General features: G+C 46.3%; 1 protein-coding gene across 4 annotated transcripts in view; it reads left to right on the top strand.

The window, feature by feature from the left end:
- The window catches only part of GFRA1 (GDNF family receptor alpha 1), a 230299-nt gene that overhangs the window by 151936 nt on the left and 60270 nt on the right, over positions 1-18093 (top strand). For all 4 annotated transcript variants that reach the window (XM_044934905.2, XM_006071673.3, XM_006071676.3 and 1 more), the window contains one exon: positions 5784-6120. In XM_044934905.2, coding sequence (XP_044790840.2) covers positions 5784-6120 — 337 coding nt within the window. The remainder of the gene's footprint in view (positions 1-5783; positions 6121-18093) is intronic.

The following is an 18093-nucleotide window of genomic DNA, read 5'->3' as shown; positions in this document are numbered from 1 at the left end:
GTACTCTTTTCTAAGAAATATTTGCCTGTAATTTTCTTCTTGTTTTGCACTAGATTCTACTATTTGGGTAATACTGGCTTCATGTATCAATTTGGGAAGGGTTATGAGAATGTTTTGTGTGAATGAGAATTAGAAGCAAAAAGTCACTCATTTACCTGTAAGCTGGAAATCAGTTAGTGGCCTCTTGCCTATCGTAATGTGCCAGGTTGCGCACTCTGGAATCTGGCTGAAATAATGATAAGGAGATGGTGCTCTAGCAGTGTTATTTATCAATGAAAACAGAATCAGCTCAAAGTGAGGCTGAAGCATGCCAGGTGCTGAATGGAGTGAACTATGAGCCATTGGTTTGGACATAAAATGATTCATCCTATTCCCACTTCATGCAAAACTTTTCTTTGGATTTCACATAGAAATGTGATCAGACAGTATTTGTCTCTGTCTGACGTATTGTACTCAGCATAGTGCTCTCCAGGTTCACCTGTGTTGTTGCAAATAGCAGTATTTCCTTCCTTTTATGGCTGAATAGGGTTCCATTGAAAATCTACACCACATTTTTGTTATCTGTTTGTTCCTTGATGAACACTTGACTATTGTAAACGATGCTTTAATGAATATGGGAGTGCAGATATTTCTTTGACAAAGTGATTTTGTTTCCTTTGGATATATACCCAGGAGTGAAATTGCTGGATCATATGATAGCGTGCAGTCATGTGAAAATGTTAGCTCTATTTTTAATTTTTTGAGCAACCTTTATACTGTTTTCTCTGTTTTCTGTAGTGACTGTACCAATGTACAGTCCCACCAACTGTGCACAAGGCTTCTCTTTTCTCCACCAGCAGTTGTTATCTCTTGTCTTTCTGACAAGTTCTCTTGATAACAGTTGTTCTAACAGGCCTGAGGTGATACCTCACTGTGGTTTGATTTTCATTTCCCTACCAATCAGCATCTCTTCATGGACCTGGTGGCCTTTCATATATCTTCTTTGGAAAAATGTCTCTTCAGGTCCTTTGCCCATTTTTAAACTTGAGTTATTATTATTATTGTTGTTAGTTTGGTGATTGAATCGTATAAGTTCTTTATATATTTTGGAAATTGACTCCATATCAGAACATGATCTGCAAGTATTTTCTCCCATTCCATAAGTCACCTTTTCATTCTGTTGATGGTTTTCTTTGCTGTGCAAAAGCTTTCTAGTTTGGTGTAATTCATCTTGTTTATTTTTTGTTGTTATTGGTTATGTCATACCCAAAAAATCACTGCCAAAACCCGTGTCAAAGAGCTTTTTTCCAGGCCAATTTTTAAAAACTGTATTATATGGATAACTGCCAGAGAGAAGTACATTTTCTGGACCTTGTGTGTTAAGTTTAATTATTTTCATTATAATTTTATTTGAAGTTTATAAACATAGAACCATCAGCTCTTATTCTTTGCTTTTATACAAACTGTAAAGACAACACACACAAATTAAGTGTTAACAAAACATTAAAAACTATGAAATGTGAGTTGATAACATACATGTAATATGAGAAATAATACTATCTGCTGAAGCTAAATTGGTGCTTATAGTTTGTATGTAATTCTCTGTTTCAGCATGTACTGTTTTGAGTTTGACAGGCCTGCATTACTGGGTGCCATAGGATGACTTAATTTTTCTGTCATTTTTCTCCATTTGAACTTACATGAACTGTTTGTTCCTATGTCCCTGGCTACATCATGTAAGTATTAGGTCAACCTCTGCGCCTGTATTCCTTTCATTTTAGCCAGAGATCATAAAGTATATCCACCTGATGCAAAGAGCTAGCTCATTGGAAAAGACCCTGATGCCAGGAAAGATTGAGGACAGGGGGAGTAGGGGGCGACAGAGGATGAAATGGTTAGATGGCATCGCTGATTCAATGGACGTTAGTTTGAGCAAACTCTGGGAGATAGTGAAGGACAGGGAAGCCTGGCATGCTGCAGTCCATGGGGTCACAGAGTGGGACATGACTTATCAACTAGCCTTAAGGGCCTTATCCGGATGATCCAGAGTTTGGTCATATTCCTTTATTTTAGATCATCATTCCAAAATGCATAACTTAGAAATCTCCAGGACTTCCTCTGGTAGTCCAGTGGTTAAGAACCTGCCTGCCAATGCAGGGGACCTGGGGGGTTAGATTCCTGGTCTAGGAAGATTCCAGATGCCGTGGGGCAGCTAGGCCCATGTGCCACAGCTACTGAGCTCACACACTCTGGAGCACACATGACGTACCTAGAGCATATCCCCACTTGCTGCAACCAGAGAAAACCCAGGCGCAGCAATGAAGACCCAGACAGCTTTAAATGAAAATAAATAAAAGAAATCTACAATTGTAGTCCTTCAGGATTATCCATCACTGCTGCCAGCGGGCCCAACAGCACCACCTCTCAAAAGAGGAAAAAACCAGAAGTGTCACCAGGGCCTGGTGGAGGCCCTGGGGATCTGTTGGGGCATGTGGTGAATATTTCACTCCTTGGGTCCTGAAATGCCTGAGTGTGAAAACAGAGGCGCAGGAGCGAAGCCACTTTGGGAAGATCATGATGGAGAAAGTGCTTCAGGTGTGCTTGTTAAACCAGCAGGATGTGCGTGCAGCTGCTGGCGTCCTGCACGGCTCACCTTAGAAGGGCTGAAGGTCTTGTTTATAGCCTTTCGCGTTAAATTGTTGAATTCACATGTCATAGAGAGAAACATGAACCCGGGGCATCATAAGATACTGCTGGTGGTGCCCGAGTATATTTTTGTGATTTCAGATATTTACACATAGTTCTTTCTTAAAGTGAGGCGCACACCATCAGTAGACCAAGGAGAATTTTTCATTCCCTGAAATGTTGGACTTACTGTGTCTGTTCTTGTATAAAATTTTGCTTTATAACAGTAGAATATTTAACATGAGATCCCGGTGACTCATGTGGTAAAAAGAATCTGCCTGCAATGCAGGACACCTAGGTTTGGTCTCTGGATTGGGAAGATCCCCTAGAGAAGGAAATGGCAACACATTCCAGTATTCTTGCCTGGAAAATCCCAAGCCCAGAGGAGCCTGGTGGGCTACAGTCCATGGGGTCACAAAGAGTCAGACTTGGCTGAGTGACTAACACTATATTCTTAACATATTTCTTTTTTAAATTGTATTGATTTACGATGTTGTATCAGTTTCCTCTGTACAGAAAAGTTGCTCATCCATACACATATATACATTCTCTCCCATTTTTCTCCACCATGGTTTGTCACAGGATACTCAATATAGTTCCCTGTGCTATACAGTAGGGCCTCATTGTTTATCCGTTCTATATATGATAGTTTGCCTTTGCTAATCCCAAACTCCCGTATCTTCTCTCCCCTAACCCCACTCCCCGTTGGCAGCCACAAGCCTGCTGTCTTTATCTGTGAGTCTGTTATTGTTTCATAGATATGTTGATTTGTATTGTATTTTAGATTCCACATATAAGTGATATCATATGGTATTTGTCTTTCTCTTTCTGACTTAGTTCACTTAGTATGATAATGTTTAGGTACCAGTGGTCAGAAAACCTAAATAGACCTTTCTCCAAAGAAGATATATAGATGGCCAATAGATGGATGAAAAGATGCTCAACATCACTCATTAAGAGAAACGCAAATCATAACTACAGTGAGGTATCACCTCACATCAGACCGAATGGCCATCATTAAAAAGTCTACAATATGCAAATGCTGGAGAGGATGTAGAGAAAAAGGAACCCTCTTCCACTGTTGATGGAAATGTAAATTGGTGCAGTCACTGTGGAAAACAGTTTGGAGGTTCCTCAAAAAACCTAAAAATAGAGCTGCCTTATGATTCAGCAGTCCCACTCCCGGGCATATACTCAGATGAAACTATCATTTGAAAAGATATATGCACCCCTATGTTTATTGCAGTGCTATTTACATTGGCCAAGACATGGAAACAACCAAAGTGTACATGGACAGATCAATGGGTAAAGAAGACATGGTTTATATACACAGTGGACTATTACTCAGCCATCAAAAAGAGTGAAATCATGCCACTTAGATTTTAAGTGCACAATATGGTATTGTTAACTGTAACTGTGATGCTGTACAGCAGATCTCTAGAACTTATTCATCTTGCATCACTGACACTGTATACTTCCTGAATAACAACTCCCCATTTCCTCCCTTGCTGGAACAAGGGAGGAAATGGGGAGTAGGACCACTTGTACTATTGAGTAGCAGCAACTATCATTTGTACTGTTGAACAGCAGTAACTACCATTCAACTCTCTGCTTCTATGAGTCTGAGAGTTTTAGATGCCTTGCACATGTAGAGCCATAGAGGATACTGTCCTCCTGTGACTGGTTTATCTCACTTAGTATCATGTCCTTAAGGCTCATTCATGTTTTTGAACACAGCATGTTTCCTTCTTTCTTTAAGGTGGAAAAATATCCCAGGTGCCCTTTATATGGACACTAAATGCACTGTCCTGTCTTTCGGTCCCATCCAGTCTGGCTGAACTCTCTTTTCTCTCGTGCTAATTCTCAAATGCCTTCATGGTTCCCATCAATGGGGGACATAAAGAGAATGAAAGGGGGTTTCAGGACCCAAGAAGGGGCTGAGGCCTGAGCGGAAACTTCCTGGGCTTTGAATCCCACAGTTGTAGGGTGCCTGCGTGTTGCCTCCTAGCTGTCTCTGGAGGGTCATTTCTGCACCTAATTGTTAATTTTCCATGGGCCATATTATATATAACTTGGCTCTCGGAGGTTTTTCCATCACTTTCCTCTCTCTTTAGTAAGACCTATATTGTGAAAAATAGGCTTCGTTTCCCTTGTCCGTTCATCTTTTAACTTTGCCCATTGGACTTGGCCCTGCCAGCCCACCCAGCCACCCCCGTGGGCCCCACCTCCTCTGTGCTCTGTCTCCAGCCTCACAGAAGGCCTCCTGGCTGTGGATGGCCCTGGTTTCTCGGAAAGCCTGAGCACAGAGGGCTTGGGCAGAAGGCAACCTATGTTTTGGGAGATTCCTAAGGCCTATGGTTTGTAAGCCCCCTGAAATTCTATCCAGGATACTAACTGAATTTTTCTAATCTGCAACCTCAGTACTCATAGATCCCACATTTTCTATGTGGTAAGTTAAATGGTAATTGAGGTTTGCAAATTTTTATGTAATTTATGCTGGTTTCCTTCCAGTGGCCTGTGAGCTCAAACTTAAATACAGCTTCGATGTAGTGGCTTCTTCCTGTTTAGAGAGCTGGCATAATATTTTGTCTTCTGGGCTCAAATAACCATGCAATTACTCTGTAATCATATAGTAATTAGCATGTGCTATGTGCATTTATTACATAATTATATTCCTGGAGGATCGCATGGCAATTATACTTACATTCAGCATATCATTTTATATACTATATAATAAACAAGTATATAATTTGCTGCTTTTTTCTTTTATCCTAATTTCAGTTTACCAGCCAGGAGCTGGAAACTTGTTCTCCTGTTGCCTTGTTTAGACCCAGGCAGGCAGGTGTCTGAGCTCCTTTGGCCTCACTCAATGCCTGCTAATTATACCTCTGAGACAACGCTAGGAGCTTGTGTGCAGCCGCGGGTTCCCAGCCTCTGTGCCCCTGATGCTTCCTCATTGTCACAAACTCATTAAGTTATTAGCTTCAAAACACAGAGCTGAGGAGAGCTGCCAGGCCTGCCAGGTGGTGAGAGGCCAGGTCTCCGTGCAAGCAGAGGACCTGTGCGAGCCACCCCGGCACCCAGCCCTGTGGTCACCTGCCTCTCTCTCCTTTCCACAGTGGAGCACATCTCGAAAGGGAACAACTGCCTGGACGCCGCCAAGGCCTGCAACCTGGACGACACCTGCAAGAAGTACCGGTCAGCCTACATCACCCCGTGCACCACCAGCATGTCCAATGACGTCTGCAACCGGCGCAAGTGCCACAAGGCCCTCCGGCAGTTCTTCGACAAGGTCCCGGCCAAGCACAGCTATGGGATGCTCTTCTGTTCCTGCCGGGACATCGCCTGCACCGAGCGGAGGCGGCAGACCATCGTGCCCGTGTGCTCCTACGAGGAGAGGGAGAAACCCAACTGCTTGAACTTGCAGGACTCCTGCAAGACCAATTACATCTGCAGGTAAGTGAGCTGGCAGCTGGGTGATGAATGAGGTGACAGAGAGAACCTTTTCGTGGCTTCAGTGGCCCGGTTTCTGTTTTCTCAATTTCTGCGTGGGGTGGGAAAGGGGAGTGGTTGGGATGAATGGGGCCAAAACTGACCTCTGCCTCCAGTACAAGGTCCTTCAGAAACTTATCAGGCATCAGGCTCTTGCACTCAGGAAGGTTTCCATCTTTAATGTGAGAATGAGGGAATGAGGGAAATAGGACTGTGCTCAATAAGTTTGGAGAGTCACCTGAGGTCAGGTGAGCTTGAAGGCGTGTGCCCCTACTACTAGAACTGAGAGCTGCCAGGGGTCAAAAAGGGTTAAGTAAGGGGGATGAGGGCTGGTAGAAATATAGGGGCTCTTTGCATCAAGATCACAAAGCTGGAAGACAGCAGCAAGAGGGTGGAGCTGTGTCCAGCCCTGAAGAGAACTTCCAGAATGCCTAGGTCTGTTCTGGGCCATTTAATCATCAACCTGTCTGAGAAGAGATACTTTCCATGCTTCTGGATCTCCGCCCCGATCAGAGACCTGGCAGAGTCTGGGCCGTGTTGTTGAAAACAGGCACTTGCTTTTCCTTTTTGGCCATGTATTAATTTATTTTAATGTTTCAGGGACTCCATGAATATATTCTATGTATATATACTTTTTTCAGAGCAAAAAAGCTGTAGAGAATTAAGTAGAAAGAAAGGAAAGGTTTCTTTTCTTTCTGTTCTCACTTGCTCCCAGCCGTCACTGTCGACAGTTTGATGTGTGTCCTTCCAGAACTTCGGATTGAATTCATTGCTGATGGAAGCCAGTAGATTTTGATTAGCAGAGACTCGAGTCTTCGCAGCCTGAGGCAATACTGGTGCTGCATTCAGAGCACAGGGTGGATGTCAGGTTAGAGATGCAGACGGGGGCATCATCGGACAGCACCTGTACTCTGCCCCCGGGACAGAGTCAGGAGTCTTCAAGTACGGTCGCTGACAAAATCCCACGCACTTGATGAATTTCACGGGCGGACGAGTAGGTGAAGGTGTGACTATATGCTTGTTTTCTTGTAAGTTTCCCCCTTCTCAGGAGCAGAAGGCAGAGAAGAATCTATCTGATTAGTTGGGAGGATTCTGGTGAGGGAAAGTTCTGGTTGGTTTAAGTTTTCTTCTGATAGACTGGAGTCCCATTCTTTCCTTAGACTAGTTCTAATAGTGACCAAAGGAAAATAAAAGTGCTCGTTAATCGTAGAACCCCCCTCGTGCTAAAGACTTTCTGGAAGTAGTGTCTCCATTTTTTTTCCAAGACGGAAATTATGTGAGGAAGAAATCAAATGACTGAGCTCGTTGTGGGAGAAGTCAGGTGTTCAGGCAGTGTGGCCCTTCCTCACCTGTCACCCGTGTTTCAGTGAGACCCTCCTAGCTGAGCGCTGCGAGCAGGGATGGCTGCATTCTAAGGGTCCTGAGGAAGAGGCAGGGCCTCCTTGCAGCCATAACCTGGGGAAACCAATCATCCAGGGACTCTGAAAACTCTCTAGTGCTAAGTCACGTCAGTCCTGTCCGACTCTTTGTGACCTCCATGGACTGTAGCCCGCCAGGCCCCTCTGTCCGTGGGATTCTCCAGGCAAGAATACTGGAGTGGGTTGCCAGGCCCTCCTTCAGGGGATCTTCCCTATCCGGGGATCAAACACACGTCTCTTATGTCCCCTGCACTGGCAGGCAAGTTCTTTACCACTGAGTGTGATGAGGGGCCAGACCAAGGGAGAAACTGTGGAGCTTCCTCTCGGATTAGAATGCCAGGGAGCTGAAAATCTAAAAATTATGACCTGAAGATCTTGCACCCGAATCCCATGTTCCTGGGCCCCTTCTGTCTTTGGTTTGAGCAGAAGGAATCCTTCTGCTAAGAGCAGGACTTTCCAGGGTTTTCCTTGGCTGGAAGCCAGCTACAGCCATCCCTGTCTCTGCAGGAAACATTACCTTTTCACTGATGGTTCAAGCCAGGAGGCCTGGAGATGGGAGGCTGCTATAAGCGGGGAATGGAGCAGTGAGTCAGCCCTCTGTCCACTGGGCCATGGCTGGGAGGAGGGAGAGAGCATGGTGATGGAGCCTTCCCTCCTCTTCTAGCGAGGTGTGTCTTGGACGAGAGGTCCAGAGGGGGTTCCTGATACCCCCTCTGCAGCCTGAAAGCCTATTCTGAGGGTTCGTTTGCATCACTTGGCCTGCCCTATAAAAAGAGAGACTCTTTGGAGGGTTGGTGAGAAGTAGTCAAATCAGATTGCTTCCCTGCTAAGCTGCAGTGAAAAACAGCAAGAAGTTTGGGAACTTGCGAGTGTTCCGAGGAGGAGGAAGGAGGAATCTGTAGGTAAGGGGATGGTTTGGGTGCTGTTTAGGGACCAGGTTGGCTCCAGGGACCACGTGTGTTGCGGCAGCCCCGGTGGCATGGAGTGACTTCAGCTGATGGAGCGACAAGGAACAGGGGACAGCTGGACAGCCCTCACCTAAGGACTGACTGTGCCTGGTCACTCCCAAGGTCGGGCTCTGGTGACAGCAGCCACCTCTGGACTGGAAGTGACAACCAGAAGCCGCTTTTGTGCGTCTGCCGTGTTTCTGGCTCTGGGCTGTTGGGGAATCTAGATCCTAGACTGTCGGGGGCCCTACCAGGGGAAATTGGCCTCAGTGTGATTGATGGGTTTTATACCCCGTCTTGAGTCCTCTCTAGGAAGGTGATTCAGTGACTTCCCCTGGTGTTACCTGTCGTTATTTAGGCTGGAATTTCTTTCCTGAGCTGAGCCTGGACTTATTACTCATGATTACCCCCTCCCTGTCGCATGTGGTAAATGTAATTTAAGCTGCTAGGTAGGCTGGCAGTGTTTTCTTTCATCAGGTTTTATTAATCTTGTCTTTAATTTTATGCCTTTTATCGCATCCCTGCTCGATCCATCTCGGTGAAGCCATTGTAGTTTCTACTGCCCACAGCAGCAGCTGGAGCTTTGGGGAGGGGGATTCATGTTAAAGTAGCTACAGTGTTAAAGTAGCTCTGACCTAGATCCATTGGAGGAAGGGAGGTACCCGCAATGGGATGGCGAAAGGCCCAATGTGAGGGTCCCCAAAGGGAAGGGATGACAAGAGGGGAAATCACTTCCTAAAAAGCATATTCTTTGAAAGCTTGCCTTTCAAATGCTCCATTGCCATCTCAACATCAGCCATTATCAAAGAGCTGCTGTAGCTCATTAAAACTTCCCTGCACTTAATGTTTTCCAACTCGAAGCACACAGGTTTCCTTCCCCAGGGACCAGCAGCGCCTCTGCACAAAACCTGTCTCTCCGGCCTTATGCCTTCAAACAGAGCAGACGCGACTTCAGCGTTGCCTTTTGACTATTTGACTTTTCTGCCTTCCCCTTTTAGAGAAGCCGACAGGTTTTGTTCCTCTTGGAGCAGTAAGGGAGAGGCAAGAGCTTGACTGTTCAGTCCTCCTAAGCTTGTCTGCAGAAAAGCAAACTCGGAGGTAGTAGCAGGAAGTGCGTGATGAAATGTAACAGCCTCCAGGTCTTACCCTGAAGCACAGTGTCTCCCTTGCCAGTTTTCTCTGGTTGCCTTCCTTAGTGCCTGGAAGGATGTCAGGACTGGGTTTGATCCTAAAGGGAGCCAATTCCTTTATCCTTGATGCACCTGGTTATATGTACAAAATTTAAACTGGCGACTCTCCTCCTTCCCCCCAAACTCTGACATACTAAGTAAGCTCAGCACTTGGACCCTGGCTCAGTTCAGTTCAGTCGCTCAGTCATGTCTGACTCTTTGCGACCCCATGGACTACAGCACGCCAGGCCTCCCTGTCCATCGCTAACTCCCGGAATTTACTCAAATTCATGTCCATTGAGTCGGTGATGCCATCCAACCATCTCATCCTCTGGCGTCCCCTTCTCCTCACGCCTTCAGTCTTTCCCAGCATCAGGGTCTTTTCAAATAAGTCAATTCTTCACATCAGGTGGCCAGAGTATTGGAGCTTCAGCTTCAGCATCAATCCTTCCAGTGAATATTCAGGACTGATTTCCTTTAAGATGGACTGGTTGGATCTCCTTGCAGTCCCAGGGACTCTCAAGAGTCTTCTCCAACACCACAGTTCAAAATCATCAATTCTTTGGCGCTCTGCTTTCTTTACAGTCCAACTCTCACATCCATACATGACTACTAGAAAAACCATAGCTTTGGCTAGATGGACCTTTGTTAATAAAGTAATGTCTCTGCTTTTGAATATGCTGTCTAGGTTGGTCATAACTTTTCTTCCAAGGAGCAAGCATCTTTTAATTTCATGGCTGCAGCCACCATCTGCAGTGATTTGAGAGCCCCCAAAAATAAAGTCTGTCACTGTTTCCAGTGTTTCCCTGTCTACTTGCCATGAAGTGATGGGACCAGATGCCATGATCTTAGTTTTCTGAATGTTGAGTTTTAAGCCAACTTTTCCACTCTTTTCTTTCACTTTCATCAAGAGGCTCTTTAGTTCTTCTTCGCTTTCTCCCATAAGGATGGTGTCATCTGCATGTCTGAGGTTATTGGGTGCTACAAACAAATATGTTCATAGCTCTTTAATTTTTCTAATTAATCGGTCAGGCAGCTTCGCTGTTCTTCATTACCAAAAGGACTAGCATCTTCCTCTTGAGCAAGCCCCCTCCTGTTTTCATCTACGAATTATAGATTACCAAAAGGACTAGCATCTTCCTCTTGAGCAAGCCCCCTCCTGTTTTCATCTACGAATTATAGACTTATGTGCCAGAACTTGTTCTGTTTCCAAAGAGGGAAGCCGGAGGCAAAGAGGGAGCCGGAGGCTACTGACCAGCGCTCCTGACTTGTGACTCTTGCAGCCGCCACATGGTGTCGCTGTTGCGAGCAGCCTGGAGTATGCTTGGTGGTTTGGTGGCTGTGCCCTTCTTGGTCATTCTGCACCTGCAGTTCAGGTGCCACATCCTTGGGTGCAGACTAACAACTCTTAGTTCCTACTCAGTCTGCACCCACTATTTCCCAAAACGTGACATTTTGCCCTGGGGGCTGGGTCCTAGGGGATTCCCATCAGATCCAGCCCTGCAGCTTGAACACAGCATCTCAGACTCTCCTTTGACTGGCAGTGCATCCTAGGTGGGATTGAGTGTTGTAGTTAACATTTTCCTTCTTTTCTTCAAGTTTTATTGTGTTCAGTTCAGTTCGGTCACTCAGTCGTGTCCGCCTCTTTACGACCCCATGAATTGCAGCATGCCAGGCCTCCCTGTCCATCACCAACTCCCAGAGTTTACCCAAACCCATGTCCATTGAGTCGGTGATGCCATCCAGCCATGTCATCCTCTGTCATCCCCTTATCTTCCTGCCCTCAATCTTTCCCAGGATCAGGGTCTTTTCAAATGAGTCAGCTCTTCGCATCAGGTGGCAAAAGTATTGGAGTTTCAGCTTCAGCATCAGTCCTTCCAATGAACACCCAGGACTGATCTCCTTTAGGATGGACTGGTTGAATCTCCCTGCAGTCCAAGGGACTCTCAAGAGTCTTCTCCAACACCACAGTTCAAAAGCATCAATTCTTTGGCGCTCAGCTTTCTTTATAGTCCAACTCTCACATCTATACATGACCACTGGAAAAACCATAGCCTTGACTAGATGGACCTTGGTCGCCAAAGTAATGTCTCTGCTTTTGAATATGCTGTCTAGGTTGGTCATAACTTTCCTTCCAAGGAGTAAGCACTTGTCTTTTAATTTCATGGCTGCAATCACCATCTGCAGTGATTTTGGAGCCCAGAAAAATAAAGTCAGCCACTGTTTCTACTGTTTCCCTATCTATTTGCCATGAAGTGATGGGACCAGATGCCGTGATCTTAGTTTTCTGAATGTTGAGTTTTAAGCCAACTTTTTCACTCTCCTGTTTTACTTTCATCAAGAGGCTCTTTAGTTCTTCTTCACTTTCTACCATAAGAACACTTAATATGAAATCTACTCTCTTAACAGGTCATTAAGTGTGCAATATGGAATTGTCTACAGGCAAAATATTGTACAGTAGAACTCTAGAACTTACTCATCTTGCATAATTGAACTTTTGTTCCCACTGATCAGAAACTATCTGCTTCTGCTCCCCCTACTTCCTGGCAGCAGACAGTTCTGTTCTTTGCTTCTGTGAGTTTGATGATTTTAGGTACTTCATGTAAAGTGGAATGATGCAGTATTTGTCCTTCTGTGACTGTTTTATTTCACTTAACATAATGCCCTTCAGGTTCATCCATATTGTTTCATATTGCTTTTTTAAGGCTTAAACAGTGCTTGGTCAAGGGTATCACATACCTTTTCAACAGATTCTGATAATATTGAATTTTAAAAGGAAAGGGATCGGGGCCCTCTGTCTCCAAGGCTTTCTTGTCCACACCTACTCCAGGATTGACTTGCTTCTCTGCCAATGCAGGTGCTTTCTAGGTGGCGTTAGTGGCAAAGAAAGCATCAACCAATGCAGGAGACATAAAAGACGCAGGTTCGATCCCTGTGTTGGGGAAGTCCCCAGGAGGAGTGCATGGCAGTCCACTCCAGTATTCTTGCCTGGAGAGTCCCATGGACAGAGGAGCCTGGTAGGGTCACAAAGAGTCATTGGGTCACAAACAGTTGGACATGACTGAAGCGACTTAACATATACACACACTGCCAGTGCAGGAGACTGGTTTTCGACCCCTGGGTTGGAAAGATCTCCTGGGGAAGGAAATGGCAACCCACCCCAGTATTCTTGCCTAGGAAATCCCATGGACAGAGGAGCCTGGCAGGCTACAGTTCATGGAGTTGCAAAAGTGTCAGGCACAACTTAGCAACTAAACAAAACCGACTCGGTACCCAGGCTCTGCCTCCCCATAGTTGCTAAGAGTGGTAGCTTTGACCAGGTGACCAAGTATATACGAATTTACCTTTCCCCGGAACTAAGGATCCTATAATTGTATCCTGGAGGCCTGGTTGTGTTGTGTTTTGTTTTGCTTTTTTAGCAGAACCATGAAGGTCTCCTTTGGTACAGCTCCAGAGGAACAGCATATGTAACTTTCAAAATTCTGCCCTAGCCAACACCGCATTTTCCACACTGAGGCTGACCCTGTTATACTTAGAGGAAATATGTTGTTGTTAATGTGTTAACTGGGACAACTGGGGAAACATGTCACAAGACCATGCAGCAAATTTCTTCTCCAGTGACTTACTTGGTCTGACAGTGTTAATATATCTTTAAAAGAGGAGAATGTATTTCCTTTGCTTGGAATCAAAGCTCTTTTGCATAGTAAACTGCGACTTTTAAAGAGCAAGGACATCCTCCGCTCTTTGGGCTACCTTCCTGAGTTGAAAACTAGATTCGACATCACGCGATCTCCGGGCTTGTGTTGACATGTGGCAAGCGCACGAGAAAATGGCTCAGATGATAATTAATGCCTTAAACTAGAAGGGGAGATTAATTTGGCACTTAATTTTATTTTACGTGGATTCATTCACAAATGGAAATCAGCAATTAGACAATGCAAACTTTTGAACCATGGAAAGAAAGGTTCAGGAGTATGAGAAAACACAAGTAAAACATTTTCCAGTTCATTTGAGCAGTTTTCATTTCAAATGATTACATGGGTGTCTTTAGCGTTGCAGGGTGGGATGGCTCATTTTTTAAGGTGCCCCACCTGTGTGAACTGCCTGCCACCCAGTCTCCGGGCTGGAGCCCCCTGGGACTCCCATGGGGTCGGGGAGAGCTCCTGTATGTGTACAGATTCATCAAGCAGAGAGCAGGGATGTCCCCCGCCAGCATCTGCTGAATGGTGGGGAGGAGCGCACTTCCTGGTGGATCTTCCAGATCTCCACCCCTGAGCTGGCACATCCACTTGGCACCAGCTAAGCAGGGTCTGAGCCTGCCATGTCCCTGTCTCACAGGGGTAACCTGAGCTGTGACTCAAGCGGAAACCCACTACAACTTTCTCTGTCTTGTCGCCTCCTCTCTCTCTCCTTATCTCTCCTTTGGCAGAGGCGGGTGTGAAGCCATTTGTCTGTTCCTGCTGGAGCCTGTTGCTGAAAAATGCCTGTCCAGATATACTCAGCTTTCTGGCTCTCCCCAGCCAGGCCCTCCCTGCGCCTGCACAGCGCAGGGGCTCCGCTTCCTTCCCCCCACCCAAGATAAGAGGTGCTTATCTTGTCACCTCACCATCAAAGAGTGGGCTTCCCCCACTGAAACCTGTTGGGAAAATCCCAGTCACAGACTTTAGCCTTGTTTGGCTCGTGTACCCGTCCCTGGACCAGCCAGAGGGCCCATGTCCTCTGGCCCATTGGAAGCCACCTAAGCAGTGTCTACAGCAAGAGGGAGGGGCGAGTACCAGGCTCAGGGAAATGAAATGGGGTCCACAGTGCATGCTTCCACCCACATGGAAGTGCCCATACAGACAGGCACTCAGAGATGAAGGCGCAGGCCTTCTAATGATCTCAGAGTCCAACATGAACCGTCCCTTGCCCTTGCCTGTCTGGCCTCTTCTCTGGCTCCCCTGTCTCTGCTTCATCTGTTTCAGACACTCTGGTCCCTTTGCTGGTCCTCGAATGCACTAGGCATGTCCACCTCTAGCCTTTGCTCCAGCTGTTGTCTCTGCTGGCCCACTCTTTCCCCAGATGCTCCCAGACAAACTCCATCACCTCCAAGTCTCCTTAAATCTCCTTTTAATGTGTTCACACTGGTCGCCTTATTTAACATGTAAGTCCTTGCCCACTTCCCTAATCAGCTTTAACATACTGTATAATTTATATATTTGTTTTGATCATTGTTTGCCTCTTTTGTCCACTATAATGTAACTTCCCCAGTTAGGGTTCTTGAACTGTGATATATCCCAAGTGCCTAAAACTGTGCCTGAACAGTATTCTACACTTAGTATTTGCTGAATGAATAAATGAGTGAATCAATGTAAAACTTGAGGGAAGGTCCAAGAAGGGGGTTGGATATAGGGATAGATTTGAGGATCATCAACATAGAAGTCATTGAGGGTGTAAATATGTTAGAATTTATTCCCCAGAGAAAGTGGGTGAGAGGAGAAATAGGCCAAAGACTGAACCTGTGGAACACCAGGTTTATGGTAAAAAGTATCTATACAGGCAATGGCACCCCACTCCAGTACTCTTGCCTGGAAAATCCCATGGATGGAGGAGCCTGGTGGGCCGCAGTCCATGGGGTCGCAAAGAGTCGTACGCGACTGAGCGACTTCACTTTTCACTTTCATGCATTGGAGAAGGAAATGGCAACCCACTCCAGTGTTCTTGCCTGGAGAATCCCAGGGACGGGGGAGCCTGGTGGGCTGCCGTCTTTGGGGTCGCACAGAGTCGGACACGACAGAAGTGACTTAGCAGCAGCAGCACAAAGGCCTTACAGAGGCGGAAAGTTGGAGAGTTGGAGAATCAACAAAAGACCTCAGCAGAGCTGAGGGAGATCAGATTCTTAGGAATAAAAATGGGGTGAGCCTTGTTGTGTCATTCAAAGGTATAGAGGGTGGAAGAGGAGAATTCAGAATGGATTTAGCATATAGGAAATCTACCTGTCCATCTATCCATCCATACCTATATCTCTCCCTTCCTCCAGTTACCCATCCATCCATCCCTTGTCTATCCATCCATCCTCTTATCTGTCGGTCCATCCGTCCATCCATCCAGCTGGTCTGCAGTTACTGTGCCAGGAGTAAAGACCTGGTTTCTCACCAGCCATACAAAAAAGAAGACAGCTGCAAATACAGTTATTTCAGCCTGGTGTGGGAGTCTGTGGTCAGGAAGACGCGAAGCACTACGGGAGGGCAGAGATAAGAATAGCCGACTGGGGCTTGGCCTGGGTGGGGGTCAGCAAAACCTCCTGGAGAAGCTGCCCTCTGAATAGGGCCGAAAGGATGAGCGGCATGGAGGAGACCAGCGGTGGTAGAAATGGGATAGAGGCCCAGGGCTGTGGATTTGAGGAAGACGTGGGAGCAACAACCCATTTGCTGGGTTTTAATGATGAGAGGCACTGGTCTCCGTGATCCCAGCCCACATGGAGGAGCTGGATATCAGCCTGGTCTCGCTCACTCCGAAACCTGTTTTCTGTCATTCTTTCCAAACGATTGTCTTTCACGACAAGAATGTAATGTTCTTACATCGTTCAGCCTTACTACCTTTCGTTCCAGACAGGCAGAATGATCATCCCGGCCAGCCTCTGGATCTCGACGCTCTTTATGGCTCAGTAACTAAGACAGCATCGGTTTTAAAGACAGTTTTCACAGAGCTTAGGACATAATGTTCATCACAGCCTCTTAGCATCATTCGAAACATTAAAAAAAAAATAAAAAGCGCTCCTCAGGTAATACATGTTCATTAAGTTCTTACTTTATCTAATTTCCTTTTGAGCACTCATTGCTTATTGTAGAGTGGTTTCTCTGTAACAGCTTACTGATGGCAAAAGTTGTTTCTACAAATAGGAAAAAATCTTTCCAGACCACACTGATTTTCTTAGTATTAACTCAAGCGCTTCCTCGGGCGCATTCACTGAGCGCAGTCTGTCTGACCCGAGGGTCCCAGGTGTATAAGTCACGTGACTGTTACCCAGGAGTTCCCACTCGCCTGGATGCTTGGGCTCCCTCCATAACTCCTTGCTGAACTGTCGCCGGAGTTTAGAGTCCTTGACCCTCACCTTGCCCTGGGCAGCAGATACCAAGGACTTGGCTGTGTATCTCAGGGGAGATGAACTCTCTGCTGTCACAGAGTGACAGCCGGCTCTAAACAGTCCATGGTTTTGTCCCCAAGTTGGGGTCATCCAAGTGCTGGTCTTCCTACGTATGTTCTCCTTGCCCTCTGGCCATTTCATGAATCATAGGAAGACCTCCATGCTGTGGCTTGCGTCTTGAATGCAGTGCGGATGAAACAGGCGGTGGGTGAGAAGTGATGAAACGCAGGTGGGTGGGGGACTTGCAGGGAGCTCTGGGACCCTAGATTTCAGCCCATTTTGTCGAAGATCCCAGTTGGTCCCCTCTGCTGCTTCGTGCAGATTGTTGCTCTTCCAAGGGGACTCTTCTGCTCTGCCCAATGACCTTTTCAGGGACTAGGGCCCATGAAGTTCCCAGACAGCGTCACCTAGCTCCCCCGTTAAGTCTAGACCTAAATCCAACATATAGATTTTGGAGTCTCTCTCTCTCTCTTTTTTTTTTTTTTTTTCTGTTCTTTCAGAAGGGGATGCTTTCATTTCATACCCTTCTTTTTATCACATGTGTTTTATCCACGGAGCAAACAATTGGGGAGAAGAGAGGTCCTAGTATTCCCAGAGGGCTTCCCCCTTATCCAGACCAACAGCCTTTGGAGTCCACGGGTACCCATTCTGGCGGGCATACTGGGCTCTTAAGCTGAGGCTGTTCCCTCCCATCCCAGCCTCCACAGGACACTCGACTTCTTTTCATCATGCGCGGTTTATTGCTGACAGAGGTTCCCTTAGCCTGTGACCCAGAGCCATCTCATTTTGTGCAGGAAAGTCCGCCCCCCCGCCCCGCCCTGCACCAGGTGGCTGTCACGTTTGACTAGTGCCTGGCTCTCACACCCAGACTTGGAGTCCCACTCCACCCAAGAACATCCCAGATCCCCACTCAGGCACTGCCCCAACTTAGACATCCTGCAGTCACGTTGGCATTTGCATTTCTATGAGGCATTTCTGGCTCAGTGAATGGGAAATTGCTCTGTGATTTCGGAAAGCAATTAATTATGCAGAAAATGTTGCATCAAAAAAACAAAAACAAAACAAGCATTTAAAACAGCCATCAATGTGAAAAGTGCCCCAAGCTGGAGTTGGGCCTTTTTGCCCCCTTCAGTAAGCGGTCAGTGTGTTTGTGAGTGAGGCAGCCCTGGGCTCTCATCTGGGTTCTGCTGGTTCAAGGACATGAACAGCTCATGGCCTCAGTTTTGCATCTATAAATGGAGGTAATGACTCCATCTTCACAGGGCAGCCATAAGGGT

Source organism: Bubalus bubalis, chromosome 23 (assembly GCF_019923935.1).
Source record: "Bubalus bubalis isolate 160015118507 breed Murrah chromosome 23, NDDB_SH_1, whole genome shotgun sequence".
In the NCBI taxonomy this organism is placed as follows: Eukaryota; Metazoa; Chordata; class Mammalia; order Artiodactyla; family Bovidae; genus Bubalus; species Bubalus bubalis.
Note: the sequence above shows the minus strand (reverse complement) of the source record. Positions and strands in the feature narration are given on the sequence as shown.